The following is a 23,089-nucleotide window of genomic DNA, read 5'->3' as shown; positions in this document are numbered from 1 at the left end:
TGTAGAGACTAATTTCTATGCTGATATTTAGTGACATGACAACATTCTCTCTCCTTAGTCCTTAAACATAACCGTCTTGCATTATACATTTAGGGGGGTGTTTGGCACGGCTCATCCTGAGAGGCTCCTTTGAAAAAAATGTTTGGCAGGGCTCCTCGGAGGAGTCAGAGCCGAAGGCGGAGAGAAGCCCTACCAAACGTGCCCTTATACTGGTTGCTTGTCTCTTCATTTCTGCTGTTTTTTTTTTAACTTCCTTTCTGCTGGTTGTGATGCCATAGAGACATTTCCAGTTTCAATCTAGAGCAAAGCAGTGTCGTTTTGGGCTGTCCATCTACAACTGCAAAAATGGGCAACCTATGTTAGCCCACTGACAAGCCCAACCAACACGCCAGGCCGCTCCAGAAAACGAGCCCACGACTCTGCCAAGGCACCAAAATCCGTAATCTTCTCCGTCTCCGCGCGGCGCTGCCCATTCACAGTCCCGCCTCGCCGCTGCTTTCCACTTTTCCAGGCTTCCAGCTGCCGTCCGAGCTCCGACGTCCGACCCAACCCACCCGAAATATCTCCCTCTCCCGCGCCGCCTCACGGTGACGCCCCTTCTCGCCTTCCTCCGCCGCCCCCGCCCCCGCCCCGTCCCCATCCCCATGTCCGCCACTGCCTCCCCGCACACCTCCCCTCCACCTCCCCCACCGCCCGTTCGGGCCCAGGCGACCAAGGCTGACGCGCCTCAGGTGCCTCGCGTCGCTCGCGCCGGCGTCGTCGGGCGCTTCGCCGGAGAACGAGGACCACCTCATACAAACGCTCTGCGCCCACGGGCGCCTCGCCCGGGCCGCGGCGCTCTTGCAGGGGCTCCCCGCGCCAACGCAGCGCACCTACGAGTCGCTCCTGCTCGCTGGCCGCGCGGGCGGGGGACACCGCGCTCGCCGCTGCCGTGCACCGCAGGCTCGAGGCGGACCCGGTGTTCCGCTCGGACCCCTTCCTGTCGACCCGCCTCATCGACGCCTATGCCGCGCTCAGCGCGCTCCCGTCCGCGCGCCAGGTGTTCGACGAGGCGCATGTGAAGAACATCTTCGTGTGGAACGCGATGCTCAAGGCGCTTGCGCTCGCCGACCATGGAGAGGAGGCTCTCGCGTGCCCTTTCTGACATGGGCCAGCTCGGTGTCCCCGTCGACAGCTACAGCTATGCGCACGGTCTTAAGGCCTGCATTGCAGCATCAGCATCGCACACGCCGGCCTCTGCCCGTGTACGGGAGATGCACTGCTCATGCCATCCGTCGCGGCTATGGATTACACACGCATGTTGCCACCACTCTTATTGACTGCTACGCGAAGCTTGGGATGGTCAGCTTTGCTGAGCGTGTGTTCACTTCAATGCCTGGATAGGAATCTTGTGTCATGGAGTACCATGATTGGGTGCTATGCCAAGAATGAGCGTCCTGGTGATGCGATTCAGATCTTTCAGGAGATGATGGCTTCTGATGCAGACCTGGTACCAAACTCGATCACGATTGTTAGCGTCTTGCATGCCTGTGCTGGGGTAAATGCACTCGGTCAGGGCAAAGTACTGCATGCATATATCCTTCGGAGGGGTTTTGACTCACTTGTTTCAGTGCTGAATGCGTTGATGGCAATGTACATGAAATGTGGTTGCCTTGAGATCGGTCGCTACATCTTCAATTGGATAGGACGCAGAAGGAATGTTGTGTCATGGAATTCACTTATATCAGGATACGGAATGCATGGCTTTGGTCGTGAGTCAATCCAGGTGTTTGATGAGATGATTGAGGAAGGCATTTCACCAAGTATCATCACATTTATCAGCGTCCTTGGGGCTTGTAGCCATGCTGGACTTGTGGAGCAGGGAAAGAAGCTATTTGAATCAATGGTGGAGTACAATGTCACACCTCGTACTGAGCACTATGCTTGCATGGTTGACCTTCTTGGTCGGGCTGGGCACCTGGATGAAGCTGTGGAGCTGATACAGAGCATGCGCATTCAACCAAGCCCTCAAGTTTGGGGCTCACTTCTTGGAGCTTGCAGAATTCATGGCCATGTTGAGTATGCTGAGATGGCATGCTCCCATCTCTTCGATCTTGAGCCCCGAAATGCTGGAAACTATGTTCTCCTGGCAGATATTTATGCCCGAGCTAAGTTGCAGAACCAAGTTGATGTACTAAAGGAGTTACTTGAGGAGCATGCACTAGATAAGGTGCCAGGCTGTAGCTGGATAGAGGTGAAGAAGCAGCTGTACTCATTTGGTTCAGTTGACAACAAGATCCCACAGTTGGAGGAGCTGCAAGCATTGATTGGTGAGTTTGTGACACAGATGAAAAATGAGGGCTATGTCCCTGACACAAGATCAGTTCTGTATGATATTGAAGAAGAGGAGAAGGAGAGGATTTTGCTTGGCCACAGTGAGAAGTTGTCTGTTGCTTTCGGGCTTATCAACACTGGCAGTGGAGAGGTTATCAGGATCACAAAGAACCTCAGGCTTTGTGAGGACTGTCATTCAGTCACCAAGTTCATCTCCAAATTCACAGATCGGGATATTGTCGTGAGGGACGTGAATCGATTTCACCACTTCAGGGATGGAGTTTGCTCATGCAGGGATTATTGGTGAAGATGCTGCAAACTCTTTAGTTACCTTTACTGATTATACTGGATGATTACTGAAGTAGAAGCTGTTGTTTCTTCAAACCATTATGTACAGCCTAACATATTTCATTAGACTAGGCATGGTGATAGATTTTCAGGAGAGGGCCTCACATTGATTACCGAGTCTGGAGAAAAGTGGAACTCATACCTGACAAACAATTTTGACACGCTTGTGAAGATGCCCCATGTTTAAATGTAAAGAGATAGAGACAAGAATGAGAATAAATGATTAATTGCTTTATTGGTCTTGTTTGATTGTTTGATATTACATATTTATACATGGGAAGAGACGTGAGTATAAGCGATGACAATTTGGAGGCACCCCTATTGAATGGCCTTGTCTGTTCATGTGATGGTTGTAATTGTAACTATGGTGGTGGTAATGGCAGAGCCCCCGTCATTGATCCGTGGACAAGCTGTAGGAGAGGTAGGGTGAGATCATCGTTGATTTGGATAACACCAGTCCATGTCACGCTTGTGCCACAGTGCATGAACATCTCCGATTCTTGCATATGCAAACTGATCTGCTGTGCCTGTGAGATAAAGGTGCAGATCATTTGGACAGTTCTTTTTTACTGTCCATTGCGTAACCACTGATCCCTGCGTTTTGAAAGGTGCAGATCATGAACTGTTCATTGTGTAACCACTGATCCCTGCGTTTTGAACATCGTGGATTGCGAGATCAGAGGTAAGGGCTGGTTCTCTGTAAAATTTTGTGTTAGTGACTGATGAATTTTTAATGCAATTGATGTTTATATATGTCTGTTTTTGCGTCGAAGATCACCCAGGGCAGCAACCTCGTTTTGCTAGACGATTCCTTGAGCCAATCACAATTCCCACATGAACCAACACCTCCTACTACCAAGCAGGAGATAAAATTACACACCATTACATATTTTTAGGATCTCATCACACACGCATTATCATTGCATGGGAACAGATTCAAGTTTCATCCAAAACCATCGCATATCAACCAGCTAAAACGCCTCTAATACAGATGTCTCGGAAGTTCTAGGGCTTATACGACAAGAACACAACGACAAACACAGCTTACAAGCCTCGTACCGAAATGGTCTGAATACACCATTGTCTAATAAATAGGCACCGCCGAGAAAGTATCAGTTCCTTCTGCTTGTTACGACACCTATCTTTGTTGCATGGAATAAAGAAAATGGTACTTAAAAGGGAGTTCAGCCATTCGTTACGAGCAATTGTTCTACAACAAAGGTTCTTTGCCTGCAACAAAGACGTGAGAAGTCAGTAACAATGGTAGAGCATTCTTTTCAAGCAGTGTCAAGTGTGAACCATTACTTGCCTCATTACAAAGGAAGATCCTTGTGGGTGTAAACCACTCCCTTGTCACCATTCACCACTTGTCCACTACCACGTAAAATGCTACATGTGGTGAAAAAGATCATAAGTATGACATGAACATAATAATTGTGTGAGCAAAAGTGGGATCTTCCCCACGGACAAATAAAGAATCAGAGCAGAAGGAATCTGTCATGAGGTGATGAAGAGGAAATGGGAAATACCAAACATAGAACACATTTTCAAGTGATAAAAAATGTACCAGCGAGTAGTTAGAAGTCCATCAACTCCAACAGGTCCGCGGGCATGTATGCGCCCTGTACTTATGCCAACCTTCGCAAACCATTCGAAAAGATTCGATAAGAAGGTATTTGAAGTTAAGTGCCAATACCGTAACTGAAAACATTTTAGTATTGGGCAGCTAAAAGTTTTAGATTACACCAATTTGACATCTATTATAATATAAAATGACTATGAAGGCATTGTTGCCTGTAGAACAAAGTATACCTAAGTAAATTACATGCTGTATGTACTTTCCTGAACATTCCAAGTAACACCAGTCCATGGTTCAATTTGACCTCACTATTGTTCTCTCAGCAGTTTCATTTATACCTCACTATGCTTCTACTAAAAGGTACATTTTGAACATTCAATAGACATTCAAACTACTAACACTTCATTGGTTCGTTAAGGCTTCAAGCACAAAACATATTTATTAACTTAATAAATGATTCATGCCATCATCCATCAAGGCTTCAAGCAAATCAATGGTGGCTAGTGCAAGGAATTCAAACAAATGATCTTCACATCAAAACCCAAATTGTTCATGGTATAAAGTGACAAGAATAAGAAAAATGTACAGAAAACAGATGACCAAAGGAAGTACCTCTGCACCTAGCCCAAAGCGCGTCCCGTCACAGAACCTTGTGCTTGCATTATGAAACACGGCGGCACTGTTGCAGTCAACAGAAACTGTCATGTCATTAGATCCAAAATCATCATAGACCAGTAGTATAATCAAACAAATCAGTAACAAATAATACTTCCATAACAAAGTTCAACCACAAGAATGGCGGAAAAAAGGTTTCAGTACCTATCGACTTGCTGCAGAAAAGCCTCCGCAGCACTTTCATCAGTTGTGATAATGCAGTCTGTGTGTGCACTGAAAAGAAACCAAATTTTGGTCAAAAGTAGCCTATTGTAGACATAATACGCTTAAAAGTAAAACTTCCTTACCTTCCATAACGATTTATGTGATCGATGGCTGACTGCACATCATCAACAAATTCGAGAGTGCATGCCATTGAGCTATACTCATGACGAAATGAATCTACCTTTGGTACTTTCAATTTGTCATGTGCAACAGGCCCACCATAAATAACTACTCCTGCAATATGAAACTCAAAGTAAAGATGCGGTGATTGTAACTATTCAGTATTCACTAGTGTGCAAAAGTCACTTTTTATCCACCAGTTACTAAACAAATGAAAGACAAAGAGATTTTGAGTTCTGACCTTCCTTTTCAAGTTCCACTAATAGATCATCAAGGCCCTCACTCTTGTTAAGATCTTTATGAACGAGTAGTGTTTCCTGCACAAAGAAATAACAAAACCTGTATTAAATTCTAAAATAAACCAATAGGTTCAATAAAATTAGTTCTCCTAAATAAAATGATAAAAAAAACTCTTTAAATTAATTGTTATGAGGTAGATAATTCAACTTCATCATACATAACTTTAAGAGTCCATTTAGGTGGCTGCATGGTTTGTTGCATTTGAAGATATACAAGTAAATTCAAAAAACAAATGTTTTCAATAAATCAATAAATAATAACAAAAAGTTCTTTAGTAAATATGTTATAAGAAATGGCCATAAAAAATCAAATATTACGATATGTTTCAAAGGGGGAAATTGTAAAAAGGAGTAGACCAAAATGTAGACAACTACGCAAACGCAAAGGCAAGGTTTCAACTCAACAAGAAATATTATATTAGTGAGGCTGTGAACTACTTTCTCAGGAAAGTGACTATTGGGAAATAATAAATTAATAAACTAGTCTAGTGAAGGAACATGGCCTTGAAGATCTTGTGCTCACCAAAGTGTACTAAATGAGACATGTACCATGACATCAATTAGCTACTAAATTAGAGATATACCATTGCATTGCATGCTGCTGGATAATCAACCTTAGCATCCAATACTATCCGTTTTGCCATATCCATGTCGGCTGATTTGTCAATGTAAACATGGCAGATACCATCTGAACAGAATTGGAAAACATAATTTAGTACTGCTAAAACCAGAGAATTACAGATACTAACTTAAGAATTAACATGACCATATTTTTACTGAAACTGTTAAAAAAACAGCTTACCAGCATGACCTAGAACTGGAATCTTAGTTGTTGCTTTGATTTGGGAGACTAGATTCTTACTGCCTCTAGGAATGACAAGATCAATCACATCATCAAGCTGCAAAGTTTTAGAGTTTAGACTTACTTATGCACTTAATTACCATTGAAAGAATTACATTACATACTTACCGCTAGCAAATCAGCAATTTCATCTTTGCTAGTCACATGGCCTATGAGCTTTTTACCAACAATATCTGGAACAACCCCAGTTATGACCTAAAGGGGAAAAAACACAGCTCATGTAAGCAAAGAAACATATTGTTACATACTATTAGATCCAGAAAGCTAGTTCCATACTACCTTGTGTAATATTGTGTTTGATCTCATAGCTTCTTTTCCTCCTTTCAAAAGAAGACCATTACCACTTCGGATTGCCAGAGATGCAATCTGTACAATAATATATCAACCACAATTGATTATTGATCTTGTAGATATTGTATATGTACTACTTCGCTTCTGAATCAAAGGTTACCTGGACCAATGCATCAGGACGAGACTCAAAAATAATGAGCAGAACACCCAATGGGCAATATGCTTTCTCAAAAACCAGATCTTTAGCAACCTGCAAAAGGAATTTGATTGGTTAAAAACTAGGAACTGCAGGAACTTACTATAAGCTTAGTAAACCACATCACAGCATGTATCTCTCTCCCAAAATGTGATCCATAGCAATCACCTCTGTTCTTTTCAATGTATGGGAAATAGGGTCCTCCATGTCAGCAATGGCACGAATGGATCTTGCGAGGTTTGTTATCTACAGAAATATATCAATCAAACATTAATAAAATTAAGAGGACAATGAACAGAAAAAACTAGGTTGTGAGAAACAGAGAACTACCTTTCCTGGCTTTAGGGTCATCCTAGCGACCAACGACTTTTCATAACCAGCAGCTTGTGCTGCCTCAACATCGGCTTCATTTTCAGACCTAATTGCATCCTCATTTGCTTCCAGAGCATCAGCAATATCTAGCAAAATCTTTTTGCGTTCTTCTGACGACAACTTCTGTTTAGGTGCAGCATGCAACACGATAAATTAGTTATGGTGATTGGGTATTTTAAATAGTTGCATGTTTGAAGAAAAAGAAAACCTGTAGACGTCTCGAACAGTCTCTTGCCGCAACTGCCATCTCTCGGGCTGTAGCTTCCTTGGAACATTCCCACAAATTTGCTTCATTGTGGAAAAGTGTACCGATCTTTTCTCCTTTGAGAACTTTAATGATGCTATCCGTTGCAAATCCACTTCATATAGAGTAACAAAGTTATAAGTGGTTCTAAGTGTTCTATATAGAAGTAAACATACTAGATTTTTTGGTATCACAGTAGTATAAATCAGGAGGCTATGTAGGGAGTTGAGGCACCAATTAAGGATAAAAAAAACACAACAAGTTATCCTATATAATGAATAGGGTTTGGTAGATCATCTCTTGAACAAAGCAATCATCATGTTGTGAGCAATACAAGCTCACCAAAGTTGGGGAGCCATTGGATTATGTAATGCAAATCTGCAGGCTACACCATGATAGTTACCAACTTTTGCAATAAAGTACATTTCAAATACGCTATTAATTAAATGATTAGTGAGGTTATATCAGATTATAAAGACAGGAACACAGTATCTGCAGTTGGCAGACCATAATTACAATCAGGCACCAAATAGGATTCTTACTACAATGGGTCTATAGGAAGTAGTGTGGCATATTTAGTTGCTATGAATATTTCTCCATTTTATTCTAAAATAACATTAAAAAAATGTTCATCTCACCTTGCAATGACAACAGGTACACCTTTGGATGCAGCATTAGCAGCAGCAGCCACTTTAGCTTGCATGCCACCTCTTCCAACATTAGACTTCTCTCCAAAACTAATTAGCTTCCCATGCTTTTCATTGACATATGTGTGGATAATCTTTGACTGAGGGTCGCTTGGTGGACCACTATAGAGTCCCTCCACATCACTAAGCATGATAAGAAGATCAGCATTAAGTTCTGCTGCCAACAGAGCTGCTAGACTGTCATTATCCCAGAACATGCCAGATGAATCCTGTAAATTAAATTCATTATTACAATCAGTAATAAGTAGGAACACGACTAAGGGCCCAGCTGTTATTGGATTGGAAGGTTGATGTATTGTCGTACAGAAACAATTAAGAAAACAGACCTCATATGGTTGTCTCCGGGTACTGATGGCATCGTTCTCATTAAATAGTGGTATTACTTTAAGATCTAATAGTGAAAAAACAGTCTCGCGGAGCTGGTCCCCAAAACTTGGATCCTTGAAATCACGATCCGTTACAAGAAGTTGAGATGACGTTACATCAAGCTGCAATCATATAAGATCCTGTTAGAAACAGGTAACGCCAAACTCTTTTTACCGCTAGGATACAAATTTGTCAGGCACGACTCACTTGGCTAAATAATGTGTCATAGATAGCCATCAGGCCACTTTGACCAACAGCAGCGCAGGCCTTTCCATCAAAGTTCATCTGAGGATTTTGCAGATCCGCGAAGCTGCAAGCAAGGAGAATGGTCAGAAAGATATACTTGTGGCAGAAAATACTTACAAACTGTCATGAGAATGTAAGCCAAACTTTGTGTACCTGCTATGGATAAGCTTACGGTATTGGAGCCTCTGCCTCCCAACACCAACAGCTCCTGAGGTTACCATAATCACCTCATACCCTTGAAAATTCAGTTGCTTCACCTGCATATGGATAGTTAAGTATTTAATGATACTGAAACCAAAAACTCCATGGGTGAAAGCATGCTATAAAGATTAGATTTTAAAACCTACAACTGTTTTGGCATTTGTATTAAAAAAAAGGCTACAACTACTTTGATGACATGGTGGTGAGAACATGACAACGAGGCCCCACATGTTAGCCTCATGGAACCATGTTGCATGCCATGAGGCTGACATGTGGGCCACATTGTTATGTGGTTACAACTCACAAAGCTGCTTCTGTATATATATATGTCAGTCACAATAGTTGTAGGTTTTTTTTTTTTGAAATTTCCTCTATTGTGTATTTATTTACCTGTTCACAGAGAGAACCGAGCCTGCCCATTGCCAATCGGCCATTCTGCCCAGTGACAACAGCTGTGCCCACCTGTAACAGGACATAGTAAATGTGAAGCCTGCAAACATAACGACAAAATCCGCTGACTATTTTTTTTTTGTTGTGAACAAAACTTGCAGCTTATTTTTTTTGTCCCTTCCTCTTTGTTTAGTGAGGAATCCTAAAAAAAATACAGTATGCCAATATTCAACTGAAACTGAAACTGAAAACACATCCTATCCCAACGAGGGTCCTGCCACTCAAAAAAAAAAAAAAAACCGGAACATCTGGAGTTGTTTTCCCCATCCCGAGTTTCAACGATCAGATGTCAATCAGCACCACCAAACATAGGTAATATGCGAAATACTATACTGAAACAATAGCACCTGAGAAACACAGAAACGTTCTCCCTTCCCAACGAAAAATACTTTCAGGTCGCAGATCCCCAAGCGAACAACGCTCTGAGTTGGGACGGAAAGATATTCAGCACCGATTTTTACTTTCAAAAAAATACAGGTGCAAACAAGCCGTAGAACAATGTGAAATCAGATCGAAATCGAATTCTCTACCCTCGCAATCCACCTCGCAAAGATCTCACTGAAAACATAGGCCGCACAGCAACCGGACTCAAAAACATCTCTGCATTCTCGTAAGACGACACGATAAAAAAAAACCTACTCCTAGAGAACAACGAGACAGATAGACCAATCACCTTGATAATGATTCGCTTGACGTCCTTCACAAATGCGCGGGCTGAATCGGCGTTCTCCATGGTCATGCCCGCCGCGCCTCCGATCCCTCCTCTCCCCATTCTCTCCTCGCCGTGGAGGTGGAGGCTGCTGCTCCCTCGCTAAGTGGCTCGGCTCGGTGCGGTGCTGCGTTGCCTGTGCCGGCGCTGGTGCGAACGCAGAATCGCTACGGTGCCGGGGGAATACTGGTGGGAGGCTCGGTCTCGTTTTATAGAGCCGCGTCGCGTCGCCCCTTCCCTCTTCCGCCTCCCCTCACGGGCCACACATATGGTGGCGTGGCGAGATCCCCCGATCGCCTGCGGCGGGCAGGGCCCGTGACGGCCCGTCAGCGTCCGCTAAGCGCGGCCCCGCAAGGTCAGGGACGATAACGATACGATACGAGCCGCACCACGTGTGGCGTGGCCTGTGGAAGTGGAATTAGGCAGCGCATTGCCTAAAATATCTTTCGCTCCGAGCGGCGGAGATATAGGGCAGGTGGTTGTGTTACGGCCTCGCAGCTCGCAGGCTTTGATGATTTTTGATCCCACCAGCCAAAGTGCCGGACGTCCTCTGCGGTGACCCGTTGCACGCCCATTCGATCAGAGGTCGCGTCTCAAAGCACCTAGCTTAGCTAGCACAAACATACAAGAGTGAATGAGTGCTCCAACGTGCCACGCGACCACAAGTTAGAATGGGATGATGAGATAAAGACGGAAGCTATTGCTACTTGCATTGAATTGTCTTTTTTTCTTTCTATTAGCTTGTTTACGAAACTAAGCATTTGGAAGCTTGCATATATGTCGATTTGGTGTTCACACAATAGTGGTTTCACGTTTACAACTACATGCCGCGTTAGATATGAACCCATTCTGTGGATATATGGCATGTGGTTTCAAGATTAGGGCCACGTGATGATCGAAACATCCAAGAGATTGTAAGTTCGTACCAAAACGATGAGTCACAATAGCTATGTACTCTTGATAAACAGATGTCATGAGGCTATTCAAGATAGTTTTTTGTGCTGACTAAAATTGTTTGTCAAAATTGAATTGTTACCATAAAAACAAAAACTAGTTGGCTTCTGTGCTTTCTCTAAATACACGTAAGAGTAATACAAAACACCATATCCTAGCTTAGTCTACGTCTCTCTCTCATTCGCTTATTAGAGATTCGGCTCAACCTTTATCAGACACACATAAAAAAGAATTCTACCTCTGATTTGAACACACAGGGACGCGCTTTTACACGTCTTGTTCCACTCGCGTCTTTGATGAGAGACATCATAGTACAACAAAACATACTACCAATATCTTACCAAATGTTGCAGATATTTCGTCAAACAATAAAACATGTAGATCTAGGATCGGGCGGAATTTACCTAGGCAAGGCCTCTACTTGCAGGCTTGGAGGCGTCCACGTTGATGTGCTTTTGTCTTCTATGCATGTAGGGCTTGTTTGGTTCCTATCCAGGCAAGGTTGCTTGGTGCAGGGAGCTCCCTAGGTGTCTGACTATGGATGCCTAGGTCGGGACCGATGTCTAGGCGACTACGTGCCTAGCAAGCATCTAACCAAACAATCCATAGAATGCCATGGCCGCCACTCAGGAACACCCTCCCTCTAGGTTATCCATTCGTGCAATCACGCGAGCCATATCCCTGCGTACACCTCCCCGGTGACTTAATGGTTGCCCATACCCAAGAGCAAATCTAGTAAAAAATGGAGTCAATTTGGTAGAAATAAGAAAGGGAAGAGAGAGATAGAGTAATGGAGGAGAGGAGGTACCCGATCTGAAGATGGTGGTCGACAGCGATAGAGCAAATGGGCAGCAAGCACTGGTTAGACCCACTAGATCTGGCCTATGAGGTAGAGAGTGAGGGTGATGGAGAGATAGGAAGATAGAGAGGGGATCCATTGTCGAGCTAGAGGAGGAGATCTGGAGGCCAAAGATTCGAAGAAGAGCTCTAACAACTTGCCCCCACTAGAGTGGGGGTCGGACCCTCGGGGTAATCACGGACGGGGAAGGACGCTACGGCCTACGGGCATGACAGTCTTTGTGCTTGGTTAGGATGTCTCAAATGGGGGAGGAGACTACATGCGTGATAGTCGTCGCGGACAGGGGAGGACGCAGCCACGGGCACAACATTCATCACGCGAGAGAGGGGACCGAGGGGTATGGGTGCGGGTGACGGAGGGTGGCAGTGTTGGAAGAGGTGGAAGAGGAGGGCAGTGATGGAGGGGGATAGGGTGGTGGTGCCAGATGTGATGAGAGGGGTAATAGTTCGGGAGTAAAGAGAGACAAGGGCAACAAATGTGATGGGAGGGAGAGATGTGGTGTCCGGACTTGAGATGCATGTCTATGCGGAAGTTAATATTTTTTAGGTATGACATATGAGGGACCGATATTCATATGTATACACAAATGCATTGCAGCCATACATCATAGACATGTGTTGTTGAGCCCTGTCTCTGATTTGTGCACCCCATAGATCTGTATTGTTGGAGCCAACATATCACAGACGTGTTTCAACTTGACTTATCTCTAATTATACATTAGAGATGCATCTCAAATCCATCTCACCGAATGGGTTCATGGGTGTCTGCTTTGTGTAATTTTGGTATAATGCGTGTCACAAAAACTACATGTTAAAATAGAATAGATCTTTTTTAAAAAAAATCAGTGGCTACTAGTCGTAGATAAATGTTTCTTCCTTTTTCGATTCTCCTCTTCTATTGAGTTCAGATTTTTTCGAACGTGCAGTTTGATTTAGTGTTCAAATCAAAGAGATTTCATACATATATATATGTGATGCGACGAGTCATGTTGAGATATATGAACACTCTATTGATATGCATGTGGTTAATATGCTAAGGGTTGCCTGGCCAAAATTTGCATAGCAAATGTGTAGCAAACAAAAAAAACTAGTTCTCTCTAAAAACTTAAACTTGGACCAGAGCTAATAAGAAGCACAAAGAAAAGATGGCTCATTCTAATTGTCACATTATTCACTCTTTTGTAGCCTTTCCACTTCCCCCTCTTAAGCTACTCGCTAGTTTGCACTCTGTTGTGCCACACCATCCATAGAAAACATCTAATTTTCAAAGGTAACTCATTGTCCTAAATATCCTTCATTCTTTGATCTATCACCGCTCCAAAAGTCATAAGTTTGTATAAGATCTCGTGGAAAATTTGCCAAAGGATTCTAGCTTCTAGATAACCTTATCCTCTTTGTTCACCTCCACATTCTCCAAAGATGTCATCAATCTCTCCCACTCCTTCACATCCTCTTCTCCAAGGTTTCTCCTAAACTCCAAGTTTCACTCTTTCTTATGCATACCAGCCACTAACCAATCTTGTTGATTGTTTATCATGAAAAGCCTTATAAGTTCAAGACATATTAAAGCTCTAACCATGTTTTGATTTGTGATCAATCCATAGATACTAATCGAAAATAAATAAACACTCAAAAAAGTACATGCTCAAACATCATTAACTAACTCCTTATCAATCTTGATTGGATACACAATTTCTAAAGGGTATTCCCCTAACCACACATCATGCCAGAATCTTACTTGTGAGCCATTTCCAATCTTCCACCCCGTACCTTTCTCATACCAACCTTTCATCTCTATTAAACCTTTCGCAAAAATGTGTTGCCAAAGCCTCCCACATGACCATATGATACTTTTTATTATTACCTTCTCCTTTCCACAAAAATCTTTCTCTATTTGAGTCTAGCCTTTTATATATACCTTCATGCAGCAGTAAAAACCCATAATATACATTGGAATGTTTGTGAGGCTAGAATTAATTAAATTGATCTTCCTCCATGGGAAAGTTGATTGCACTTCCAAGTTTCCAACCTATTTTCTACCTTGCCCACAGGATCCTTCGGTATAGTTTATGTCATTCTGATTTGCCTTTAGTATTCATGTCATGTTTTACCATGGTAGAGACGTATATTATGTGGTTCATTACCTGGCGCGTATAGGAACTTTAAGATTGACCCCAAAAAAATTAAAGCGACTTATAATTTAGAACAGAGGGAATAATATACTGGCTATAAATCTTTCTTCTCCAATATAGGTGTTTGTTCTCGTGCCAAGGCCGTGAGAATTAGGTGAAGCCATCACAATGTTATTTCATTTTTTTTGCAAACACGAAACATATGCATGCTAGATATCTCACCAACTTTCGACAATTTCAAGACGAGCACTTTTTTATGGCTATCAAGATGTGGAGCATTAGATTTTTTTGTGACTGTGGAGCACTAGTTAGGAAAGTTCAAAGGACACAATTGTTTGAATTGTTGCATGCTACTCCTGTAACACCCTAGGTGTTTGGCTTCTACAAAAGTGCATTTCATTTCATAAACATGTGCATCATCTATCTCATCATGCCATTGTCACTGAAACATACATATGCAACATTCGCAATTCTATTTGTTTCATACTTGATTTGCTTGTGAATGGTAGTAGGGCAACATGTGAATGCAACATGAGTTTCTCATACCTTGAAACATGGCAACATGGTAGGAATGTGGCAAGTTAAAATTGCAACAAAAGTAATGAAACATGTGAAACATGGAATTGCAACATTTGAGTGAATTGATTGTTTTGTTGCTTCATCACATGTGATCATTAGAAATTGGTATAGCACTTGTGTAAAGTGGTTGATTATGGTCTAATACACCTTAACTACACTTAGGGTAATTGTTGGGACATTGTTCATGTGGATCAAAATGACAAAAATGCCCCCAAGTGGAGGTTTGACTTTGAATGACCCTTAGAGTGCCACTGTTTGACTGATTCAAAAGACCAACTTAGAGACCTTGCATGGCTGTGCACCCTTTATAAAAGTTGTAGCCAATTTATCAAGGAACAAAAGTTGTTTTATGATCAACTCATGAAAATGTGTGGAACAGCCTCAAACATGGCCCATGAGTCATTATTGATGGTGGATTCAACACTAAAAAATGTTTCTAAGTCCTAACTGCATTTTTAGTTTGATTGAGCTAACTTTGGCTTGATGTAACTTCTGATCCATGGAGAATTAGACTATGATCCTTGAATAGAAGTTGGAGATGGATGGTAGGGCTATAATTTTCATGTACATAGTTTTCGCTATTGATCAACGGTTTAGTCGTGATAATGTTTTGAAGTTGCACTGTCGGCTGATCATGTAACTAAATGGGAACTACAGTAACTGACAGCATTCAGAAAACGAACGCCGCGTGGGTGACACCTGTCGTTGGCCGGCTAACCGCGCTGCCATGCGCCGTGGGCATCCTGGCGCTGCTGGCCATGACATGAGCACCCCGCGCGCCTGCCCGACGCACTCACCGTTTCATTTGCATCTCATTCGCCTTCACCCGCGAGCAGCAACAGAGCAGCCGCTCCGCCACTGCTGCCGTGGAGCTTCACCATCGCCTTGCGCCGCGGGCATCCTGGCGCTGTTGGCCACGACATGAGCACCCCGCATGCCTGCCCGACACACTCGCTGTTTCATTTGCATCTCCTTCGCCTTCACCCACGAACAGCAACAGAGCAGTCGCTCCGCCACTGCTGCCGTGGAGCTTCGCCATCGCCTTGCACGCTCGCCACTGCAAAAACGTGTCGGCCATCTTTCCCCTAGCTTCGCCGTGATCTCCTCTCCCTCCCCCACCTTTCAGTCAGGTCGTTTGAGGCTTGGTAAGGGCGTATTCGCCATTTCTTCCACCGCCGCCATGGTGGGACCTCACCGGAATTGGTGCTCCACGCGGCCAACTGCCACCGTGGCCTTCCCATCCCCTCTTCCTTGCTTATTTAGGTTGGTAGTGAACTCCAAAAGCTCGTACCGAGCCTAGCCACGCCTCTATAAGGCCAGGCCCGCTTACATCTGGCAGCTTTTCTAGGACATAGACTGTCCTCACAGACCCACACAAGTCTTTTCTGCGCACTTTATCCTCACTCATGCGCACCCGGGAAGGACTTCCTGGTCGGTCACCCATCCTGAAATTGCTCTAGACCAAGCACGCTTAACCTCAGAGTTCTTTAGAGATTGGCTTCCGAAAAAGAAGTTGCAACTTGTTGGTATGAGTATCCTATTAATCCTGTTAAGCCGTGGGCCGGGATGTTACATCCTCACCCCCTTAAGAGACCGATGTCCTCGTCGGTCAATCCCAAGCCAGGAACATCCCCTCTTGGCCACGTCCGTGTGTCCAGTGCCAGCGCATTTGCCATGCTGGGTGACCACTCTGGGTCCACACCAACCATGCGCACCATGCCTGCGCAACTGCGACACATGCGCCCGTGAAACCACGAGAGTCAGCTCTGATACCATTCTGTAACGTCCCACCTCTATAAGGCCGGGCCCGCTTACATCTGGCAGCTTTTCTAGGACATAGACTGCCCTCACAGACCTACACAAGTCTTTTCTACGCACTTTGTCCTCACTCATGAGTATCCGGGAAGGACTTCCCGGTCGGTCACCCATCCTCTTTTCTACGCACTTTGTCCTCACTCATGCGCACCCGGGAAGGACTTCTCGGTCAGTCACCCATCCTGAAATTGCTCTAGACCAAGCACGCTTAACCTCAGAGTTCTTTAGAGATGGCCTTCTGAAAAAGAAGTTGCAACTTATTGATATGAGTATCCTATTAATCATGTTAAGCCGTGGGCCGGGATGTTACATCATCAGAGTGGCGTAGCGGAAGCGTTTGTCCTCACTCATGCGCACCCGGGAAGGACGTACCGGTCGGTCACCCATCCTGAAATTGCTCTAGACCAAGCACGCTTAACCTCAGAGTTCTTTAGAGATGAGCTTCCGAAAAAAAAAGTTGCAACTTGTTGGTATGAGTATCCTATTAATCCTGTTAAGCCGTCGGTCGGGATGTTACAACTCCCTCCGTCCCTTTTTATCTGTCGTTCTATCTTTTTAAGAAGTCAAACATACTGAACTTTAAAACTAAATATATATTAACAAATATTAATATTTATGATACGTAATTAATATGAATGGATAGATCTTTGAATCTATTTTTTTAGTAAATTTATTTAGAGATACAAATATTACTAATATTTTCTATAAATATAGTTAAAAAAATCTAACTAACATGCATCCCAGGGCGACACTTAAGGGGAGTCTGTATTGTATAGTATAGAGCTTTTTTGTTTCACTTTTTGGGGTTGAGCTGTCACTCGGTAAGTCGGAGTCATTCATGAGATGTAAAAGGAAAATGTAGCTCTTATATGAAATATTGTTTACTTTTACTGTTAAAAATTATCGTAACTCTTTTACAAGAGAAGATACAATGTACACCCATCAACAAAAAATGATATTTTATACGGTAGATAGAGTACAAAATATATATTCGGTTCCCGCGAACAATAGTCTCCTACTTGTAATATTAGTACGCGACGTCTGAAAATTCATATATATTGATATAGTACATGGCTTTTGTACAACGTGTCAAGGTGTGCCGAAAGAGAAGTTCAACTACTACACGGCAAGCGCATCATATGGTTAATGATTGTGTGTTGAGACGAGTCCCAACAAAACATGTCATATTAGTTTACTATAGATGACGATCGTGAGTTTCATGGAAGGTTCGCACTCCCTCTGCATGAGTTTCAACGTTTCATCAAAGGTTGTTACTCCTACTAATTCGTTTGTGGTTGTGAGAGAATCAATGCGAAATGACTATTTGTGCCCGCTAACATGGTACCATTAGCAGTATTTATCTTGTTTTGAAGCGCCTAAGTTGGGTAAAGAGTGGTAATATTGCAACAACTACACTCTTCAATCTTGATATGCTCGATAGACAAACATAGCAAAGTAGAGAGTACCCTGTGTGTCCCTAAATAAATAGATTCCTAGTTCAAGAATTTGTCTATAAATAAATCAATCTCTAGGAGGTGAATGGTTCACTGAGCTATTTATTTTTCTCGACGTCTCTTTGCATCCACTGTACCCCTTCCCATCTCTCAATCCAATGTTGACTTTCTGCATTTGGATATATATAGTAAATGTTATAACTAGTGTGCTATTGGAACAATTATTGATCCGTATGCAACTACTTCAGTTAATGAAGCATGGTATGGTCTTTTCTTTATCATACTAATCTGCCCTAAACTTGCTAGGAATCTATTTATTTAGGGATAGGTGTATTTGACAAGGATTAGAGATGCCATAGTAACCTATGCAAATATATAGGGAGAAAGAGAAAAAAAAACGAAAGACAAGCTAACATATGTAAGCAGACCAACACTCGCCAAACTACTCTCTAGCTCCAATGACAAATAAGTGGTGCTTAAATTTTTCTCAAGTCCACCATTTTATAAATCAGTTAATAAAAATACCCCTTCCATAAATAGTGATAATTTTGAAAAAAAACATATAGACTAGGTAAGAGACAAATATATGACCATGAATGCCCCTATTTTGTTAACTGCAGTGTCATTTCTATGGACCTTGGTTCCTAATTGTTTCGTCCAAAAATAATTTCTTATCTCGTTTTGCGAGAACTCAAAAGATTATTAAGTTTATAATCAAATATATAATAAAAAATACTAATATTCATAATACATAATAAATATTAGTAGATTAATCATGGCATATACATGATAGATTAGGGGTAACACCAATTGAAGAAAAGTTTGTCCAACACCGGTTGAGATGGTTTGGACATGTCTAACGGAGACCTCCAGTGGCACCGGTACGCAGTGGAATTCTAAGCTAGGGTAGAGGCAATAAAAGGAGACTTGAAAGGATAGAATATATCCAAAGACTTAGCTTTAGATAGGAGTGCTTGGAAAATAGCTATTCACGTGTCTAAACCTTGATTGCTTCTGTTGGGTTTCAACTCTAGCCTACCCCAACTTGTTTGGGATTTAAAGGCTTTGTTGTTGTTGTAGATTAATCATGACATATATTTTTATATTAAATTTAATTATGGTATAAATGTTGATATTATTTTCTATAAAGTTAGTCAAACTTATATAAGTTTGAATCCTCGAGAACGAAAGATATGTAATTATTTTGGGATGGATGGAGTAGGTAATTGACAAGATTAATTGTTGCATCACTGTTGTAACACCCTTGGTGTTACACCCTAAATCATTTACAAAAACATATCATGAGCATCATGTTTATGTGTTAATGCATATAATAGAATGTGTAGATAAATTTCTTATAACTTAAAATAATCAATAAAAATGCTAAATGAAAATTGATTCAATAGCTCATGTATATCAAGTAGGGTTGAAAACTAATTTTTATTAAGCAAAAATATTATAGAACATATGTGTGATATTTAAATAAAGTTTGAAGTACAAACTTTATAGATGACAGTGAAATACTTGCTGTCGAAAAATTATATTACTAGCTAATATTTCTACTAGCCTAGAAATTGTCAATTGAAATCAAGTCCAGCTCAAAACTTAGAAAATTTCTAAGTCTGTCAACAACTAGACATTGCTATGTTTAGCAAATTATTTTGAGAGATTGGGTTAAGGGGTGGTATAGTGTTATAGCTCGATTTGATAGTCTCATATGCCCTCTTGAGCATGTGAAGATGGTTTGGCTCCTGGATCAACCGTTTAGTCGTTTTGGGCGCTTTAAAATTCGTGCATGTCATAGTCTCGGGATGGTTAGCGCCATGCGCGCGGCCACCTCGCGCCGCGCACATGACCACGTCACACGCGGTCATCCCGTGCCGCCATGCTGGGCAGTCGGGTAGCTTGGGCTTAGCCGAGGCCGGCCGTAGCGAGTCGTTGGCCCCGCGCCCTGCTACCCTGCCTTGTGTTGCCGCCATGGCCGTGCTGCACTGCTATCGCCTCGCCACACTGTCGACCAGCCTCGCGCCACAACACTGTCATTATCGTCGTGTCTACGCTTGTCCGCTTTACCCCTGCGCCGTTGCTGGCCTAGTTCAAGGCCACCACTACCGCGCGCACATGGTCGAGCCGCCGTTACCTTGTCATTTAAGACACTATGGCCACACGGGCCATGCCAGTCAGACACGCGCAAGCCTTGTCCATAACGCCTACGCGTGGGTGTCCTGATCGCGCCGCTTGCGTCCTGCTAAGGCAAGGACGAGCCGAGCCCACCTGCCACGCCCTGTCTCTCTCTTTCTCCCTCTGCTGCCGCCGTCGAGCGACGCCATTAAATTCATCAGGGAGAGATCACCTCAAGTCAATTCATCGTGATGTTGGCTTCGTCGCATAGCTACATAACTACCCGCCCCTACCTCGCCTTGAATGGCACCCGATCGAGCTTTAATTTTGGAGTTTTTCCCCGCCACCGTGCCGATAAGGCCAAGTTCACCCATCACCGAGGGCAGCTCTCATCTAACCACCACGGGCCAAATTGGCTACACCGCTAGACTCGCCTCGAACCCCTCCTCTCTATGCACATGTGGCAAAACCGCATAATCTAATGCCTTCTAGGAGTACTCGTCCTCTATTAAACACTAAGTACCCAAGGGAGGACACTAAATTACATGGTTCCGTCGAGCACACCTTAAGGGAGAACCCGAAAATCCATATTTTTCCATTAGGATTACAAATAAGAGAATAAAGCTTACAACATTCTTAGCCATCTCTTACATCACTTTTCATGCAACATCAGAGTATAATATTTATTGTTTATAACAGTGGAATATGACCATGTTATCAGAGTTTCAACAGAAATAAAATCATTTACAGACAATTTAAACATTAAAATGATGGCCTATTATATACATCGTAACAAGTTATAAGTTTTTCTATTTGTAAAACATTTTGGGTGAAAATGTCAAATAAACTCTATGTCCGTAACGTAAAGGAAATCCTCGCTGAGCTCATCAGGAGGTTTCCACACACAAGTGTCAGCTTCACATGTTCCTGCCACCTGCAACAGGGTAGAACAAACCCTGAGTACTCAATTGTACTCCGCAAGACTTATCCGTCAGGAGGAAAGAAAAGACTCCAAGGGTATGCAAGGCTATCTGGCTTGTGCGTTTATTGCATCTGTAGGGGCATTACTAAATATGCGTCCTTATATTCAATTTTATTAGCAATCATCATTAGTTCATTAACTAACCATTCTATGTAAGCACATGTGCTACTTTCAAGCAGGTGGTAAGCAATCAGAACCAGTTTTCCATCTCTCATATTCCAGTTCTTACTACGGTGCTAGTTGTATAAAAGTCATACCGGATTACTCGACGATTCGTGAATCAATGTGCCCAGCTAGGTATCCTAAAACACACGCCCTCCATGTACCCCCGACACAAGCAAGACCAACCCACCACTCTCCTATCAAGGGGTCCAGGTTCCCATCCAAACTTAGACTCCAAGCCCCCACTCCTGAGTCCTAGACTCAGTGTGGCGCTTAGACCTTCACCATCCCTGCCTCTAATCAGTCAGTCTAAAAAGAGTCAAAACCCATAACAAGAGAGCAACGAGCCTTCACTGCTCTTATAAACAAGTATGTGCTCAGGATAATAAGTCTATGACTTGACTAGAACCTAATGCAAGGTCGGTCCTTAACCGACATAGATGAAACAAGTACAATCCGAGCCTCGCTCGAATGCCTAACCAAGTCTAGATCCAAAATACCATTCTGCCTGATCTCCAATTATCATTTATATATATTCTATGTGATAGTAATATAATAACAATAATAATATTTTTCCTATCTCTCGCTAGTGACAGGCAATCACTCGACTTCTACCAGAGTCCCGTAGCATAGCAATCTACATGATCCTGTCATACTAGTAAGACTCATAGGATATATATATATATATATATATATATATATATATATATATATATATATATATATATATGCAAGTGGGTTTTCATTCAACTCTTTAAAACTTAATGCACAAGCATAAAATAAAGTACAAAATAATAGAGATTATGCACCAGGGCTTGTCTGGATAAGATATAACCAAATATTAGTATTCCATCATGGCGACAAGATCAATAAGGCACCATCTTTTCAACTACTCTGGTTGATTCCAGATCTATCGTTGTTCCTATTATGACATTCGTGGATACACGTGGAAAATGTAATTAATCAACGGCAACCGCAACGCTTAAAATATGATTCACCGCTAGGCTAACGGGCTAGCTCTAACGACTAATGTACTAGGCCACATATCCATGTTGTCGAGCAAGGTGCTAATTTCCCACAATGTTTTAGTTATAAAATTCCTAGGTGTTTCTTTATTTCCTTTTATTTACTATATGTATAAACTAAGGCTCATTAGTTACCTCAGCAAACTAATTATTCAGAAGCTACAAAAATTACAACGAGCACCTAATAATACGAAGAACTTATAGTGAAATTTCTAGGGTCAACACTATCATCAATTCATTACAACAATTCCTACAAGTTCATATTTAACAATATTAAGTATCTTAAATTAATTAGCTAACTCCTAGAAATATCATGAAACTATGTGAACAAGATATACTAGCAGATAGATCATGATTTTAGGATTCTAACAAAATTAGTTTTACAATTTTTGAATCTCTACACAAATTTATATTGAATTTACAAATTTACTCTAGAGACTAAATTGAAAAAGACTTAGAAAACAAAAAGGGCTAGCGGCGGCAATTCTAGCCCAGCAACCCACGTGGCCCGCGTGGGGCGGCCGCGTGCGCAACCGGTAGGCCTAGCCAACGGCCCACGAAGGAAGCCCACGCACGCCCAACACATTTGCAAAAGAGGGCTCATACTCTCATGATTTCAACTACGTCGTGCTACACTGTTCCATCAGTCTCGACTTTTGCACAAAACACCATGGAAAAACACCGTCTTCGCAACAACCAAGTCCCCGCTACGCCCACGCGCGCCGACGTGACTCCAGCCGGCACCGCACGGCCATGCTGGCCTACAGAGACCCCCATCTACATGCCTATGAAGCCGACCGAGACATCCAGACCTATGTGCGACAG

At 42.6% G+C, this 23,089-nt stretch overlaps 1 protein-coding gene and 1 pseudogene across 2 annotated transcripts; one reads left to right on the top strand and one right to left on the bottom strand.

Moving 5' to 3' along the window:
- Window positions 1–446: 446 nt before the first annotated feature.
- On the top strand, window positions 447–2,728 carry LOC136450734 (pentatricopeptide repeat-containing protein CRR2, chloroplastic-like; annotated as a pseudogene).
- Window positions 2,729–2,871: 143 nt separating this feature from the next.
- LOC136450733 (delta-1-pyrroline-5-carboxylate synthase 2) lies at window positions 2,872–10,414 on the bottom strand. 2 transcript variants are annotated; one of them, XM_066451328.1, is made up of 21 exons: window positions 10,147–10,412; window positions 9,414–9,485; window positions 8,976–9,079; window positions 8,784–8,886; window positions 8,537–8,698; window positions 8,142–8,419; window positions 7,468–7,618; window positions 7,218–7,382; window positions 7,056–7,133; window positions 6,852–6,941; window positions 6,680–6,766; window positions 6,509–6,595; window positions 6,341–6,437; window positions 6,123–6,226; window positions 5,481–5,556; window positions 5,203–5,353; window positions 5,060–5,128; window positions 4,853–4,919; window positions 4,229–4,299; window positions 3,971–4,050; window positions 2,872–3,891 (listed from the first exon to the last, which is right to left on the bottom strand). In XM_066451328.1, exons 1-20 carry the CDS (start codon window positions 10,243–10,245, stop codon window positions 3,975–3,977), a joined length of 2,187 nt encoding a protein of 728 aa, XP_066307425.1. In that variant the 5' UTR covers window positions 10,246–10,412; the 3' UTR covers window positions 2,872–3,891; window positions 3,971–3,974. The 2 variants fall into 2 exon arrangements, with proteins under 2 accessions (XP_066307425.1, XP_066307426.1); XM_066451329.1 differs by lacking the exon at window positions 9,414–9,485 and having other exon boundaries at window positions 10,147–10,414.
- Window positions 10,415–23,089: the final 12,675 nt, after the last annotated feature.

Source organism: Miscanthus floridulus, chromosome 5, assembly GCF_019320115.1.
Source record: "Miscanthus floridulus cultivar M001 chromosome 5, ASM1932011v1, whole genome shotgun sequence".
Taxonomy (NCBI): Eukaryota; Viridiplantae; Streptophyta; class Magnoliopsida; order Poales; family Poaceae; genus Miscanthus; species Miscanthus floridulus.
This window is presented reverse-complemented; position numbering and strand designations above follow the sequence as displayed.